Source organism: Balaenoptera borealis, assembly GCF_965194805.1.
Source record: "Balaenoptera borealis genome assembly, chromosome: 3".
Lineage (NCBI taxonomy): Eukaryota > Metazoa > Chordata > Mammalia > Artiodactyla > Balaenopteridae > Balaenoptera > Balaenoptera borealis.
This window is the reverse complement of record NC_138866.1, coordinates 93725984-93743585: the sequence shown is the minus strand read 5'-3', so window position 1 is coordinate 93743585 and position 17602 is coordinate 93725984. Positions and strand designations below refer to the sequence as shown.

Sequence of the window (17602 nt, the reverse complement as noted above, 5' to 3'; positions counted from 1 at the left end):
GTGGCATTACCAGGGTCATAGGTAAAAAGGCTGAACTTGGAGGGAGGTGGCTGAGACATGACTTCTCTCTCCTCCCTCCCTCACCATATCTAGGTGCCCCTGTGGGTAAGGATTTTGGGGTGGCTGTCTGCACCTCCTTCTGCCCTGGTCTGTCTGCCGTGTATCCTCACTGAACTGACTTTCCTCTGTACCTTTAGATAATCTCGTTTGATTTCTCCAAGGGGTGTTTGGTGTTCAGTCTTCGCCTATAATACAAACACTGGCACTTAGAAAACAATGGACATACAAACACCACATGTCCTGCTTATATCTTCCTATGCTCTGATAAACTCCATCCCGTCTGTGTTCATACCCCCTCCATCTCACTCACCATAAGGAGGGTCAACCACATAGCTTATTAACGAGGACATTTTGGACTTCCAGCTTCCTGAGCCGTGCTCATCATGGTCACAGACACCACTTAGCCCTCACCCAGGTAGCCTGCTTCTGTCTAGGCCCTGCATGAACCTTTTCCAACCTCAGCCCCTTTCCACAGGAAATGCAGTCACCTGCAGAATTTCTTAATTTTTCTCTTGGTAGATGAAAATTAGTTTATACCTCCCACACCTGATTCTTAACTTCATGAGTTCCCAACAGACATTCTTTTCTTCTAAAGTCCCTCTTTCACTGAGCAGTGAATGAGGAGTCCCTCTCCTCCCCAAATCCTCATAAACATAGGTTCATCTCAGCTGTTTCCTCTCAAGCCTTCCCTGTGCTGCTTGCATCCACTATCTAATAAACCCACCCCACCTTTTATCCTGAAGAGAATAACTATCCATTTATGCTTTCAATTATTTTTAAATATTATTCATTAATTTTATTCAAGGCATATTTATCATGTATATACATTGGCAGATCTAATAAAAGTAAGCAAAATAAACAATGTGAAATCAGGGGCTTTTATAATTATTAGCATTTTTACATTTTATAATAGCTTATGATATAGGTGTTATTATTTGTGTCAGTATTGAAAATAAAGGGAATAAATGTTTTCCCCAATGTCATATATATGGTAACTATTGAGGCCAGGATGCAGACCCATACCTTTTGGGGTTTTTTTTGACTTTAGTCTTTTTAAAATTTTTTATTGAAGTAGAGTTGATTTACAATGTTTTGTTAGTTTCAGGTGTACAGCACAGTGATTCAGTTATATATATATATACGTTTTCAGATTCTTTTTCCTTATAGGTTATTACAAAATATTGAGTATAGTTCCCCGTGCTATACAGTAAGTCCTTGATGGCTATCTATCTCATATACAGTAGTGTGTATATGTTAATCTCAACCCCCTTTTGCCTTTGGTAACTGTATGTTTGTTTTCTATGTCTGTGAGTATCTTTCTGTTTTGTAAATAAGTTCATTTGTATCTTTTTTTTTTTAAGATTCCACATATAAGCGATATCATATATTTTTCTTTGTCTGACTTACTTCACTTACTATGATAATCTCTAGCTCCATCCATGTTGCTGCAAATGGCATTATTTCATTCTTTTTAATGGCTGAGTAATATTCCATTGCATATATGTACCACATCTTCTTTAACCATTCATCTGACGATGGACATTTAGGTTGCTTCCATGTCTTGGTTATTGTAAATAGTGCTGCTGTGAAAACTGGGGTGCATGTATCTTTTCAAATTATAGTTTTCTCTGGACAAATGTCCAGGAGTGGGATTGCTAGTTCATATGGTAACTCGATTTTTAGGTTTGAAAGGAAACTCCATACTGTTTCCATAGTGGCTGCACCAATTTACATTCCCACCAACAGTGTAGGAGGGTTCCTTTTTCTCCACACCTTCTCCAGCATTTGTTATTTGCAGACTTTCTCATGATGGCCATTCTGACTGGTGTGAGGTGATACCTCATTGCAGTTTTGATTTGCAGTTCTCTAACAATTAGCAATGTTGAGCATTTTTTCATGTGCCTGTTGGCCATCTGTATGTCTTCTTTGGAGAAATGTCTATTTAGCTCATCTGTCCATTTTTTGATTGGGTTTTTTTAATTGAATTGTATGAGCTGTTTGTATATTTTGGAAATTAATCCCTTGTCAGTCGCATCATTTGCAAATATTATCTCCCATTCTGTAGGTTGTCTTTTTGTTTTGTTTATGGTTTCCTTTCCTGTGCAAAAGCTTTTAAGTTCAATTAGGTCCCATTTATATTTTATTTTTTTTAATTTATTTACTTTTTAAAATTTTTGGCTGCTTTGGGTCTTTGTTGCTGCACGTGGGCTTTCTCTAGTTGGGGTGAGCAGGGGCTACTCTTCATTGCTGTGTGCGGGCTTCTCATTGCAGTGGCTTCTCTTGTTGCGGAGCACAGGCTCTAAGTGCGTGGACTTCCGTAGTTGCAGCACGCGAGCTCAGTAGTTGTCGCTTGCAGGCTCTAGGCATGCAAGCTCAGTAGTTGTGGCGCACGGGCTTAGTTGCTCTGTGGCATGTGGGGTCTTCCTGGACCAGGGCTCGAACCCGTGTCCCTTGCATTGGCAGGCAGATTCTTTTTTTTTTAAATTATTTATTTATTTATTTATTTTTGGCTGCATTGGGTCTTCGTTGCTGCGCGCTGGCTTTCTCTAGTTGTGGAGATGGGGCTTCTCATTGCAGTGGCTCCTCTTGTTGCAGAGCTTGGGCTCTAGGTGCATGGGCTTCAGTAGTTGTGGCATGCAGGCTCAGTAGTTGTGGCACACGGGCTTAGTTGCTCTGTGGCATGTGGGATCTTCCCAGACCAGGGCTCGAACCGGTGTCCCCTGCATTGGCAGGAGGATTCTTAACCACTGCGCCACCAGGGAAGCCCGGCAGGCAGATTCTTAACCACTGTGCCACCAGGGAAGTCCAGTCCCATTTATTTTTGTTTTTATTTCCATTAATCTAGGAGACATATCTAAAAAGATATTGCTGCAATTTATGTCAAAGAGTGACCTCCCTGTGTTTCCCTCTAGGAGTTTTATAGTATCTGGTCATACATTTAGGTATTTAATCCATTTTGAGTTTATTTTTGCATATGGTGTTAGAGACCTTTTAATTTCATTCTTCTACATATAGCTGTCCAGTTTTCCCAGCACCACTTATTGAAGACATTGTCTTTTCTCCATTGTATATTCTTGCCTCCTTTCTCATAGATTAATTGACCATAGGTGCGTGGGTTTATTTTTGGGGTTTCTATCCTGTTCAATTGATCTATATTATTGTTTTTGTGCCAGTACCATACTATTTTGATTACTGTTAACTCTGTAGTATAAACTGAAGTCAGGGAGCCTGATTCCTCCAGCTCCGCTTTTCTTTCTTAAGATTGCTTTGGCTATTCAGGGTCTTTTGTATTTCCACACAAATTTAAATTGTTTTCGTTCTAGTTCTGTGAAAAATGCCATTGATAATTTGCAATGAATCCATTGCAATGAATCTGTAGATTGCTTTGGGCAGTACAGTCATTTTAACAATATTGATTCTTCCAGTCCAAGAACACAGTATATCTTTCCATCCATTTGTGTCGTCTTCAATTTCTTTCATCAGTGTCAGTGTCTTATAGTTTTCAGAGTACAGATCTTCTGCCTCCTTAGGTAGGTTTATTCCAAGGTATTTTATTCTTATTGATGTGATGGTAAATGATTTTTTTCCTTAATTTCTTTTTCTCATCTTTCGTTGTTTGTGTATTTTTGCAATAACTACAAATCAATCAGTGTGACACATCACATTAACAAACTGAAGAATAAAAATCATATGATGGGCTTCCCTGGTGGTGCAGTGGTTAAGAATCCGCCTGCCAATGCAGGGGACACGGGTCTGAGCCCTGGTCTGGGAAGATCCCACATGCCGCGGAGCAACTAAGCTCATACGCCACAACTGCTGAGCCTGCGCTCTATAGCCCGAGAGCCACAACTCCTGAAGCCTGCACAACTAGACCCCGTGCTCCACGACAAGGGAAGCCACCGCACTGAGAAGCCCGCGCACCACAACAAAGAGTAGCCCCCGCTCACCGCAACTAGAGAAAGCCTGCGCACAGCAATAAGACCCAACACAACCAAAAATAAATAAAAATAAAATTAAAAAAACATTAAAAAAAGTATTAAAAAAATCATATGATTGGGCTTCCCTGGTGGCACAGTGGTTGAGAATCTGCCTGCTAATGCAGGGGACACGGGTTCGAGCCCTGGTCTGGGAAGATCCCACATGCCGCGGAGCAACTAGGCCTGTGAGCCACAACTACTGAGCCTGCGCATCTGGAGCCTGTGCTCTGCAACAAGAGAGGCCGCAATAGTGAAGAGGCCCACGCATCGTGATGAAGAGTGGCCTCCGTTTGCCGCAACTAGAGAAAGCCCTCGCACAGAAACGAAGACCCAACACAGCCAAAAATAAATATAAAAATAAATAAATAAATAAAAGATTACTATTAATTTAAAAAAATCATATGATCATCTCAATAGATGCAGAAAAAGTTTTTGATAAAAATTAACATCCATTTATGAAAAAAACTCATCAGAAAGTGGGCATAAAGGGAACCTACCTCAACATCATAAAGGCCATATATGACAAACATAAAGCTAACATCATACTCAATGGTGAAAAGCTGAAAGCATTTCCTCTAAGATCAGGAATAAGACAAGGATGCCCACTCACCACTTTTATTCCACAAAGTTGTGGAAATCCTAGCCACAGCAATCGAAGAAGGAAAAGAAATAAAAGGAATACAAACTGGAAAGAAGTAAAACTGTTACTGTTTGCAGATGACATGATACTATACATAGAAAACCCTATCCTTTCAATTATTCAAATTATCCACTCTTCCTTCAAATGCCATAGCCTTACTTATAAGCAGTCTTAATAAAACATCTTCGCACAAAAGTGAGCTCCTCTGCAGAAGAATTCTGTACCACTGTCCTAAGAAGACAATATTCTCTTCACACATGGAGGCCCCATGACGTCTTCAGCTAGGATTTTACAACATGTTATAATGCTCATTGCCTTATCGTGCCCCAATTAGACTGGGATTTGGGGCAGGAAGCAAGTCCTGAAGGACGACATGGGTGGGGAGGGGCTGCCTGCTCCTTCCTAGCTGCTCTGAAGGCCCAGCTCAGGCCTTAAAAGCCAGGCCTGGGGGTGGGAATAGAGGGCAGAGCAGTAGAAGAGGAACCAGGAAGTTCAAGGAAGCCTGGGTTCCTGGCAAGGTCCCAGGGTTGCCACAGCAAGGGCTATCTAATGGCTCAGTGTGTCCTATGTCCTGGGAGAACTCTGTGACCCTGGAGACCTTGATGAACCATGATGGATGCAGAGCCCCAAGACAGCTGCTGTCACCACCACAGAGAGCCTTCCAGCCCAGCCCAGCCAGCCAAGCCCAGGGCCAGAGGTGCCCAGGAGATGTCCTTCAGTCCTAGAATGATACACCCCTGGAGGGGCCAGGCCTGATTAGAGCCTCTGTGGGACAGGTGGTACAAGGCAGGACTGCTGCTTCCAAAACTAAAGAGATAAGACTTCAATCATTCCAGCAACTTCCAATTATGAAGCTCACTTCTACATGGGGAGCACTGTCTGGAGTGGGGCTACTTGGAGGCTGGAGGCTCTCAGGAATATGGTGGTGTGGAGGGTTCAGTTTCTTACAGCCTTGCAGCTCTGACCACAGTAGTGGGTAATATTTTAGAGACTAGGAGTTAAAAAGAAGGGGAAATAATGAATAACTGTGCATGTGTGTGTGTGTGTGTGTGTGTGTGTGTGTGTGTATTGATCTTTAGTGATGCTCAAACAGGGAGCTAGTAGGTAGAAATGTTTCAACTGGAGAAGGAGGTTCTTGTGCTAACACAAGTGCTTATTTAATCTGAATGTTAGAATTTATGCATTTTGTCAAGATCAACATGCATTTGCTATGAGAGCCAACTGGTAGTCAAACTCATTACTGTGAGTTCTCTGGACCCTTAAAAATCAACACCAAGGTTTGCTTTCTCTGCAGGTCTTCGAGTATGTTCCACATAATGAAGCACAATCACTACACATCCCGATTCGGCAGCAAACTTGGGTTGCAGTGCATTGGCATGCATGAGAAAGGCATCATATTTAACAATAATCCAGCACTCTGGAAAACCGTTCGACCTTTCTTTACAAAAGGTATTCAGGTGCTGGGTACAGTCTGCTCGTCTGTCTATGAATATGCCTGTCTTAAAATCATTTTTAACTTCTGCTCCTTCACAGTTTTGAAATAATAAGAGCTAACATTCGTTATACATGTACTACATAGTAGGCACTGTTTTAAACACTTGATACTTTAATCCCACAGCAACCCCGTGTGGTGAATACTCTTATCACTTACATTTTACAAATGAGAAAACTGAGGGATAAAGAGGTTAAGTACCTTACCCAATTTCCACCATTAGTAAATGGTAGCAAAGAAGACAACCCCAGAGCCCACATATTTAACCACTTCAATTTTGTTCTTTCTGTTTTTACATCCATTTCATGGATGTAAAAAAGAATTAGCACCCTACATACTTAAGGTCACTTCAATTAGTGTGTATGTCAATTAGTGTGTCAGTCATATCCTTGATTTAACATAGCCAACATGTTTGCTGAATCACTGGCTGACTTCCCAGATGTTTTAACAGAAAGCAATTTGCAAAAAAATTAGAGAATTTTAGAACTAGAAGGGCTGTATATGTCATCTCTTCCAGCCTCTGAGTTTTATACTTAAGGAAGTACATTTCTAGAGAGCTTGTGATTTTTCCCCCAGGCAACATAGCCAGATATGGATGAACAGAAACTGGACCCCAAACCTCCTTATCTAGTGATTTCCCTCTTTACTATATGCCGATGGAATGGAAGCCTTTGGGAAATAAACATGACCAACCTTTGACATTAACATCAGAGAAGATGGTCATGTACTAGAAACCTTATCATTGATGGACTCTAGTGCTAGATGGGTTGTAGATCTGACCAGGGACCATGGATATTCTTCCCTCCAGCCAGCCTCTGTAGTGAACCTAGATGCCTCCTGTGTGGCTGCTGAGACAGGGAAAAACTATGCCTGTCCCAGTCTAGTGGTGATCCCCCTCCACAGAGCTGCCCATCACCAAGACTCAGCACAACTCTAGCACAGATTCCACTACCTTAGTTTCCTATTGCTGCTTAACAAATTGACACAGACTTAGTGGCTTCAAACCACACATTCATTACCTTACAGTCTGATGGGTCAAAAGTCTGACATGGGTCTCATGGGGCGAAAATCAAGGCACTGATATGGCTGTGTTCCCTTCTGGAGGCTCTAGGGAGAAAGTGTTTCCTTGACTTTTCCAGCTTCTAGAGGCTGCCCACATTCCTTGGCCTATGACCCTTTCAGTGATATTACATTCTGTTTATATGTTTGAAATGTGGCTTCAAGCTCTTGAATGTAGAGGCAAATCATACATCAGCCTGGGAGTGATAATCAAAACCATCCCTTCCATGCAAAGGATTGATTCATGAAAGAATCATTTGTCCCACTTCTGGATGTAACAGTCACCCAGGAAACAGCAACCCCACCTTTCATATCTCCAAGTCCTTCCTAAAGTCAGAAAGTATGCTGCCAACCCAAACTTCCTTTTTATATATGGGTGGAAATGCTTAGACTCTAGGACCACTCACCAGGTTTCCTTTCTTATTGCAAAGTGTGACATCAGGGGCTTCTGCAGCACAGTTGATTTGTTTTGTTGGAGGACTCTGACTTTAACAGCAAGTCTGAATAATAAAAGATATAAAAAAACCAATTACTCCTAAAGAAAACTTAAACTTAGAACAAGGAGAGAAAGGATTCTAAGAGTTAACACTCATGTTAGACCACCTACCATCATGACTCACTAGCGCTAAGACGGTCAGGAGCAGAGCAAAGTAAGAGATCAGAGCCAGTTCACTCTACTGGGTTTCATTCATTCATTCCTCTATTTGACAAATACATAATATATCAAGAGCCACCACGTACTACAGACTCGAAGTACAACGCTAACAGGTTGTCACTGCCCTAAAAGAGTTCCCAGTCCTGTGAGGAAGACTGCTCAAACAACAAAGATTTGTTTTGCTGTTATGACATTGAGTGAGTACAATAAATCTGGATGTAGATTGAAGAGAAACTGATATTAAGAGAAGGGTATGTTTGGTAATTTAGAAGACTAGCATTTTACACATATGACCTATAACTAAACAGGAAGCACCTTAGATCAAAAAGGTAAGATCCAATTTGAATAGTTCTATAGCAATATTCTGCCACCCAGTGAAACAAAAAAATATTACCCTGACCAAATCCAAACTGTCTTTAGAGGGAAAGGTATATAATAAATATGGAAAATCGCTGATTGGTGATTTATGATCATAAGTACTAAATATTTCATTTGCAATCTCACAAATGATGTGCCATCATATGAAGAAAAGTTCAGTTTTGCATAGTTTGTTTTAAATATATTTATTTATTTATTCATTCATTCATTTTTAACCATAAATGTGATAACCTGCTATGGAGAAAATTAAGAGAATACAGAAAAAGTATAAAGAAGAATATGAAAATCTCCACCCATAATAAAAATGTGGACAATTAGGCTTCAAACACAAAACGCCAAAATTGCCTGATAGTTTGTGTGCCCTGGAGTTGGAGGCGGCTCACTCTGACGTGTACCCTTCAGCTTTGTCTGGCCCCGGCCTGGTGCGCATGGTGACCGTCTGTGCTGATTCCATCACCAAGCATCTGGACAGGCTGGAGGAGGTCCGCAACGAGTTGGGCTATGTGGACGTGTTGACCCTCATGCGGCGCATCATGCTGGACACCTCTAACAAGCTCTTCCTGGGGATCCCCTTGGACGGTACTGAAATTTTCATTCTTGTGACTTGACATTGGGCCCTTTATTAAACAGGGCATGAGAAGGATAACAGACTCAAGTAAAGATATGCTCTTTTGTACACTGTTCTTCTTTAAACCATTCTAAGTATTCCTAAAAATTGTTCCTGGTATGTCTGCCTTGTTCACTTATACGATCATAAATATCCACAGCAGGGGCCATCTTCTATTTCATTTGTATCTATCTCGCCTCATTGCTCTAGGAAATAGGATTCTACCCACAGCTGAAACTTAACAGATGTGATCATTTGATTTGGTCATAAATATATCGTACCACCAAACCTATGTATTTAACCATTACCAACCATTCTTTTGGGCATGATATATACATATATACATGTATATATGTATGTATGTGTGTGTGTATATATATATATATATATATATACACACACACACAAACACATATACACATTCTATCTATCTATCTATCTATCTACACATACATATAAATGCACATACACACCTCTGCCTCAAAGCCACTAGGTATGAAAACTTTGACTCTATCTATACAGTGATAAGGGTACTGAGGCTGCTGGAAATGATGATGATAACTAACATTAATTTAGTATCTACTATGTGCCAAGCAGTATAAAAAGTTGCTTCACATAAACTTTGTCACTTAGCATTTATAACAATCCTGGCAAGATGTCTCACTCAAGAAACTGCTTTCCTCACTATATTACAGAAACAAATATTAAACACATACATGCAACTCTACCGCCAACAAAAGAACAAACATTAATCATGTGGATTCATTCCATTCTGCTGCTGTCAGCTTAATGTAATTTCTCCTGACTTGATTTCTAGCAGTGTTCATTGATTCATACATTCATTCAACTAATATTTATTGATTGCCTATTTTATGCAAGGCTTAGGTTCTGGGGATAGACCAGCGGACAAGACAAAGTCCTTGCCTTCAAAGAGTTTACATCCCAGTGGGTATATGGAAAGTAAACAACTATCTATCTAGTAATATATTAGGCTATAATAAGTGCCTTAAAAAAAAACAAAGCAGGGCAAAGGGCTAGAAAGTGAAGGGGGAGGTCAGTGTGAGGCTGAAGCTTTTGTGGAGAGAAAGGGTGGTCAGGAAGGCCTCTGTGGAGGGGCATCTGAACATAATTCCAAATGAAGGGTGACCATAAGCCACGTGCAGATCTGAGGGAAGACCATCACAGGCATAAGAACAAGGCACGATTTTCACACTTGCCCAAACCAGCTATCACACCTGCTCCATGATTGACCACATCTGGACAAGCAGACAAGCGATAAGCCCTCCCTTTCTCTGCTCCACTCTCCTCACCTCATCTCCCAGCTCTTTAATGACTCCTTACCAGAGTCATAGGAACCCCATCTGATTGACATTAGGATGGGAGCCCCATTCACTCTGAGGACATTAGTCACAGACTCTTGCCTCATCCCCTTTCACACAGGGACTCTGAAAGTCCTGTTTGCCTGTTCCACGCACATCTCTCCTAAGGTATGACAGGTACCTATTTTAGAAGTCCCTGCTCCTTGGTTCCCCACTAGCCTTGATTCTTAGGAGGGATCAAGTAAAGGGAATTGTACAGCTCTCTGTTAACTTATGGATGCAGACTGTGGTCTAAGAACCTGCATAACCCATACAGACTTATGTGTATTTCCCTCTGCTCACCGGGTCCTTATTAAACTCTCAATTGGCCTGAGGGACCCAGTGCACCAAAGAGGAAAGGACATGGCCCTGAGGTCAGATAGAACCAGGCTCCAGCCTAGGGACTTCTTGCCACACTGGTTCTGCTTTGTTGGGCAAGCTTCTTCATTTCTATGAACTGCAGTTTCTGCATGTGCATATGTCTCTTCCCTTCTCTTGTGTATAATTTGAAAAAAAGCAGGGGTTTTCTTTTCTCTAGTATTCAATTTAATTCAAGAACATCCGTTAAGATCTGACTGTGCACAAGACTCAGGACAAGGCATTGAAGATCCCAAGATGAATTCCACACTCTGAACCAAAATATAAACAACAGAGTTGGGAGGCCTTTTGCCTTTCCAGGTGCCAGAATTGAGGCCATAACAGCATTAATTACTTCTCATTTCCCACGGTCAGAAAAACAGAAGGTGCTGGTGGCTCAGCCAAGGAGAAGGATGTGACATTCTAGGCTGTGTCTCTGACGCAAACATGAAAACTGGCAAATCTCTGGTTAACGTAACCAATTTAGATGCCAAGCAGAATAAATTACTGTTGATTTGTTTAGTGGCATTCATGTGGCTGAAACACCCAGTGAAGGTGGCACCTTGCCCTGCTTAGAGTCCCAGATGGTAGGAGAGTCTACAGGGGATCTTCTCTGAGCAGTGTACTGTTCTTGGGCTCACATTTTTGCTCATCTGTTCTGATCTTTTTCTGTTTTTCCAGAAAGGGCCATCGTGGTTAAAATCCAGGGTTATTTTGATGCATGGCAAGCTCTCCTTCTCAAACCAGACATCTTCTTTAAGATTTCTTGGCTATGCAGAAAGTATGAAAAGTCTGTGTAAGTAACATATTTTGGAATATTTATTGCTGAGATTGGATTGATCTGTGTTGTGTCTTAGTTATTGCTGGCCTCTTCGGCAAGCTTTCTCCTCTCCAGAACCGCAAGGGAGCTCTTAAGCTGCTGGTGAAGCACTTCGTACAGCAATTTGGCAGCATGTGGCCAGACCACAGAGGAAAGGAAGACTTTGGCCCAGGGCAGTTTTCCCCTAGGAGGCTGAGAGCTCCATCTCTGGAACTAGGACACTGCTGTGTATTTTGAGTTGAAGAGAAGGGTTGGCTGAACCTATCCTTATCATTAGTCAAAATTCTCTTTGCATGTCTGGAAAAATGGAAACATAAATCATTTTATTGTTGTGTTGCTTCTGAATGAATTTAACTTAATTCAATTTGTCAGAATTGACAGTAGATGCAAGAGAATTTTTTCACGATGAACTTTTGTAAGATGTGTTGTTTGTTTAGTTATGCATCTTATATCTTGGGGGATACTAAAATTGTCATTAAATGGCTTTGCTTTGGTGTCAGACTAGTCTAGCAGAAGACTAGACAAATGCCCAATGGCCTACTGAATAATCAGTGGGTTTTTAGAGTGTAAGTTGCCAGCCACTATACTTGCCACCTCTAACCACCAGTGGAAAGCACAGGGGATCTAAAGGTAGACAGACCTGGTTTGTATCCTATCTCTACCACTTAGTAACCAAATGTCCTTGGGAAGTTCTTTGAAGTAAAATATAACATACCCTCCGTGGTGGCAATATAGGTTAATGAGATCCTCTATGTAGGGCAATCAGCACAGAGCATGACACACAGTAGGCAGTAAACATGTTAGCTTTCCCCATCCCTCTGTTCACATCTTTCCCAGATGTCCCTGACTATCTTAAATTCTCCCTAAAAGTTCCCAAACTTGTTTGAAGAGTTAACTTCATCCTGTTTGTGTGTTTTGAAATTCAGTAATACTAGTCTCCAGGAAGTCAGCTTGATGTTGCTTTATATATTTCAAGTGGATGATGAGTATCAGGTGGATGATTTGGACAGTTGGTCCTTTAAACATTTCTCTTTGTTTCTACCAGAGCTTATTGTGAGTTGAATCAACAAGATAAACAATTCATCTCTTCACTGTGGTCAGAATTTGTGGTGGTTTTAAGAGTCTTATTGGTCTGCAGTTAAACTTGGTCATTAGTTTAGCTTCAGTATGGTCAGCAGGCCCATAGAAACTTATTGCATGAGACTGTATAACAGTTTCTCTTTGGTTTCTTTAAAATTAGCTTAGCAACTTTCCTCTCTGTGTAACATTTGCCAATGGTTAGTGAACTAGGTAATATGTCTTATGACCTAGAGCAGTAAAGACCTAGAGAAATTCTTTTGCAATACCCTTGCAGTGTGCCAATACTTGTTTTTTGTTAAGGTATGAATGACATTTAAAATTATACTAGTTTCGGTTGTACAACATAATGATTCAATATTTGTATCAATATATTCTGCAAAATGATCATCACAAAAGTCTAGTTAACATCTGTCACCATACATAGTTACAAAATTTTTTCTTGTGATGAGAACTTTCAAGATCTCTCTTAGCAACCTTCAAATATGCAACACAATATTATGAACTATAGTCACCATACTGTACATTACATCCCCATGACTTCTTATTAAAACCAGAAGTTTGTACCTTTTGATAATCCCCATCACCAATTTTGCTCCCACCCCCAACTTCTTGCCTTGGTAAACAACAATCTGTTCCATGTATCTATAATCTTGCACTTTTTTAAAGATTCCACATGTAAGTGAGAAAGATTCCACATACAAGTGAGAAAGACAGTATGCATCTTTCTCTATCATGCCAATACTTTAAAAAATATATTGGATTTAGCCTTTCGGTAACAGTTTTTAACCTTTAACTATAGGTTACAGCCTTGATTTTGCTACCAGTACCTTGACATCTTGGCTAACTCCGGTTCCTTAATATGAAGTGTAATGTATATGTAATTTATGGATATTTGCAAAGAATTAAGTATAAATTCAATTATTCATGAGAACTAATGGCTTCAACTTAAACAGATTGTTTTATTTAAACAAATGGCAAATGAATCCATTTTTTTAGGTGTCTTAACTGAGTACAAGTAGATTATAGTTTTACTTTTATTTCCAGCAAGGATTTGAAGGATGCCATGGAAATTCTGATAGAAGAAAAAAGACAGAGGATTTCAACAGCAGAGAAACTAGAAGACTGTATGGATTTTGCCACTGAGTTGATTTTTGCCGAGGTACAGACCTGCACTAACCATAATTCCCACACAACATATATGTATGACTGTGTATAGATGTCTTAAAATTTCCTCTTGTTAATTGTTGCATGTTTCTGTTTTTAAATATTTGGTTTAGTATTTCTATAATGCCCAACTAAAACTGCCCACTATTAGACAATCAGATTAGACTGAACTTTAAGATTTAAACTTCTCTGTGTCTGCACAATATAAAATATGAAAACCGGGGAGTGAAAGGACACTAAATACATAGATAAATGTCTAAATTATTCAGCTTTGAGCTGAAGAAAATGTCCATTGTCAAATCCAGAGACTTGTAATTTCTGTAATTTCATATTGTTGAGATCTGTTGATCCTTGAGTGCCACCCTCCTTCCTGTTTTGAACCATTCACTTTTCCAATGTTTCTCCTCGTTTCAATTGTTCAGAAACGTGGTGACCTGACAAGAGCGAATGTGAACCAGTGCATATTGGAAATGCTGATCGCAGCGCCGGACACCATGTCTGTCTCTGTGTTCTTCATGCTGTTTCTCATTGCAAAGCACCCCCAGGTTGAAGAGGCAATAATGAAGGAAATCCAGACTGTTGTTGGTAAGAATTTATCAAGCAAACAATAGAGATTAGAAAACAATTCCTTCTGAATATCAGCTTCTAGGTCCTAAGAATCTTATGTCAAAATCTTTATTAGAATCCACCCAGAGAACAACAGAGCAAGTCAATGTGTCATATTTTCATTATGCCGGACAGGTTTCTGTGTTTTTCTGATATAAAAAAATACACGCTCATTGGAAAAAATTCAAATAATAGAGAGATGTATAAGGCAGAAAGTAGTATCTCCTGATCCCTTCCACTCTCCTTCCCATTCCCCAGGGGGAATCACTATTAATATTTTGATGTGTATTCTTCAAGGTCTTTTCTGATGGGCACATAAACACATATACGCGGTTTTATTTGTCTGTGTTTTAAAAAACATGGGATCATCCACAGGGATTTGCTACCTTATCAGTGACAAAGGCTTTTGAGGGTCCACCCAGGGAAATGGCTATCATTTATTGCAGTGTTTCTGGGTTTCAAGCAGCCCGTTCTTCCAGGTGGTGGCAGAGGGAGGAGGAAAGGGTGATGATAGCAGAGGCAGGGGAGCGAGCAGTTTCCCTCCCCCACCCTCTCCTCCTCCTCTGCAGGAGAGCCTCCAGGTCCCTGCTCAGCTCTTCCCAACTCCGCCCCCTCCCTCCTCTGCCTCTGCTTCAGCATCACTCTGCCACTGCTTCTGATATCCCCACCCTTCCCTGGAGACACTGCCACGTTCAGAAGAAGTCAGAATTGCTTTCTGGAGAAAACAGAATGCATTATTTGCAATGTGCTTCACATAAGTAATCTCTTTAGGAACACATTTCAGACATATGCGAAGAGGTATCAGTAATGATATAGATTTTTCTTTCTTGACTTTACAGAATCCCTGTGAAACAACCTATTTTGTTGTAGAAAGGCATCATATTATTAAAAACTTTTAATCTTATTTATCTTTAAAACCATTTGAGTGCTGCTTGAAATAGATGACAAGGGGAAATTTCATACACGGATTAAATATGTGAAAGCGTTCTGCAGACGCGTTGCCATAGGAGGGTCACTGCCTGGGAAGGTAGATAGCGAGGAGCCAGAATGACATCTGGGTTTCAAATTTTGGAATGTTTTCTCAAGCACCCTTTTCAGGTTATGGGTTCTGTGCCAGGTGCAAGGGCACCACGGTGAACAAGCCAGTGCCATCCCTGCAGTCCTGGGGCTCTCAGTCTCGTGAGAAAAAGAGAATTCAAGAAACAAGCTCAGTGGAGTGAGAGAGAGAGTCACAGAATGATGGGGGTACAGGCAACACAGGGGAAATTGCTCTTGAGATCATTAACCTTTAATACAATTTCCTTGAGAGGTGAAAAGTGCTTGCGCCCCATGATGTTCCCTTGATGCTTCAACAGACCTCTGCACAGATGGAAAGCCCAAACAACCACTAGCACATGTGTACGTGTTCCCTCTAGACCCGCATGCCTGGTAATTAATTCCAAGGGTACACCTTTGGTTACCTACTCCATCATCTGCCCTCTACCTCCCCACCCCAGATAAACACACCCCATTAAACTCTTAAGTGTACAGAGAGCAGTATGTGAGGGGCTGGGTGGTTAAAGTTCTCTGACTAAGTGAGACCACTCCTGAATAACATAGTTGTACAGGAGACAGAGCTGCCTCAGGACCCTGGGTTGATTTTGATTCTGCAGAAGTGGTACCCCATTTGAGGATGCTTTGAAGTTTTGCCAATTCTGAGAGTTGGCCAATCTGAATCTCTCTGACAAGTGTGAGGCCAAGCTGAGACATCGGGGGGATCCGTCAATCCCCAGTTCAACCAGGGCTGATCTGAGGCACCCCTTTTGTTGTGGTGGGGAGAGGGGGTTCTCGCCACACTACCACACCAGGTTGTTCTTGATGAGATGAGGAGGAGAGACTATCAGTGATATTTTCTGACAAATGACTGCACAGGATACCAGAAGAGAAAATTTCTTTGAACCTGATTAAACTCACCATCTCACTTTGACTAGAGAAGGAATGAATGTCTTCTAGAATTTAGAGTGGGGGACAAAACTCAAGAACCACAGAGGTGGCAGATAAATAAATGTTTGAAGCAGTTTGGGTAGGTCTACATGATACTGCAGAGCCATGTGGGAATGTGGGTCCCATTTTACCTTTCTAATTTTTCTAGAAATTTAGAGTTTAATATGAAAAGCCGAGGTGTTAAGATAATTGACTTCAAATCTGAATTTTCATAAGATACTCTGTGGACCAAGCATAACGTATTTTACGCAGGTTGCTGGTTTATATTAGAATTATAGATATAAATTTTTTTTCAACCAAGAGCAAACTGTTCTATGGAAAGTATAGTATTTTTAACACTGATCGTATATTGAAACTAACATGAGCTTTGACTATTTTATCTTCTTCTACAGGTGAAAGAGACATAAGGATTGATGATATGCAAAAACTAAAAGTGGTAGAAAACTTTATTTATGAGAGCATGCGGTACCAGCCTGTTGTGGACCTGGTCATGCGCAAAGCCTTAGAGGATGATGTCATCGATGGCTACCCAGTGAAAAAGGGGACTAACATTATCCTGAATATTGGAAGAATGCATAGACTCGAGTTTTTCCCCAAGCCCAATGAATTTACTCTTGAAAACTTTGCCAAGAATGTAAGAGCCCTTCCTTAAAACTGAGTGCGCCACTCTTGAAAATGTCAACTGTTAAATCCTCTCTGTTTCTGTCTTTGCACTGTGTACATTTCATTCTATTTACTCATTCTCTTCACACCTCACTAGGAAAACACATTTCTCCTAGCTTGGAACATGGCCACCATGTCTGTCCTCTAGCCAAGGAGGCTGGCTCTCCAGCTCTCAGAAATGTCTTCATGGAGGCCACACAATAGGTCAAAAGATGAATAATTCAGGCCCTTAATTTGCTTAAAATGAGGCAAATTTTCTTTAACCAACCCATTTAAACTTAACGTTTCCATTTAAACTTATCACCTTGTCACCATGTAGATTCAGCCGTAGCATCATCTAAGTCAAGGAAATCCACTTCTGCTTCAGATGGAAATCAAATGAGAAGAAAAGATTTGGTTTTTGCAGTGGGCCGTTGGTCTCCCAAATGGCTCCACAAGCACTAGGCCTCATTCTATATAAGACTTTGTAATTAGAAGAGCCTCAGCTTGTTCTTTTTCTGTAATTGAGGTGTACTGGAGATTCTGCCTCCATTATGTCAATTCTAGGCAATGATTTTTTTAACCTGAATTATCCAGATAGTTCCCTCTGTGCCCCCTTTTTCCATTTGCATACGGAAATATGATCTCAGTTAAACCAGTTGTCTAATTCATTCCATTTCTATATAAGCAACCCACGCCATGTTGGCAATTGGTCAAAAATAAC

At 40.7% G+C, this 17602-nt stretch overlaps 1 protein-coding gene and 1 long non-coding RNA gene across 2 annotated transcripts in view; one reads left to right on the top strand and one right to left on the bottom strand.

Annotated features, from left to right (window-relative positions):
* LOC309626775 overlaps nucleotides 1–17602 on the bottom strand; it is a 296161-nt gene that overhangs the window by 57690 nt on the left and 220869 nt on the right. The window lies entirely within an intron of this gene.
* The window catches only part of LOC309626776 (aromatase), a 58763-nt gene that overhangs the window by 30105 nt on the left and 11056 nt on the right, over nucleotides 1–17602 (top strand). Inside the window, exons 3-8 of the mRNA XM_082387983.1 lie at nucleotides 5972–6126; nucleotides 8664–8840; nucleotides 11265–11379; nucleotides 13528–13642; nucleotides 14070–14232; nucleotides 16629–16870. Coding sequence (XP_082244109.1) covers nucleotides 5972–6126; nucleotides 8664–8840; nucleotides 11265–11379; nucleotides 13528–13642; nucleotides 14070–14232; nucleotides 16629–16870 — 967 coding nt within the window. The remainder of the gene's footprint in view (nucleotides 1–5971; nucleotides 6127–8663; nucleotides 8841–11264; nucleotides 11380–13527; nucleotides 13643–14069; nucleotides 14233–16628; nucleotides 16871–17602) is intronic.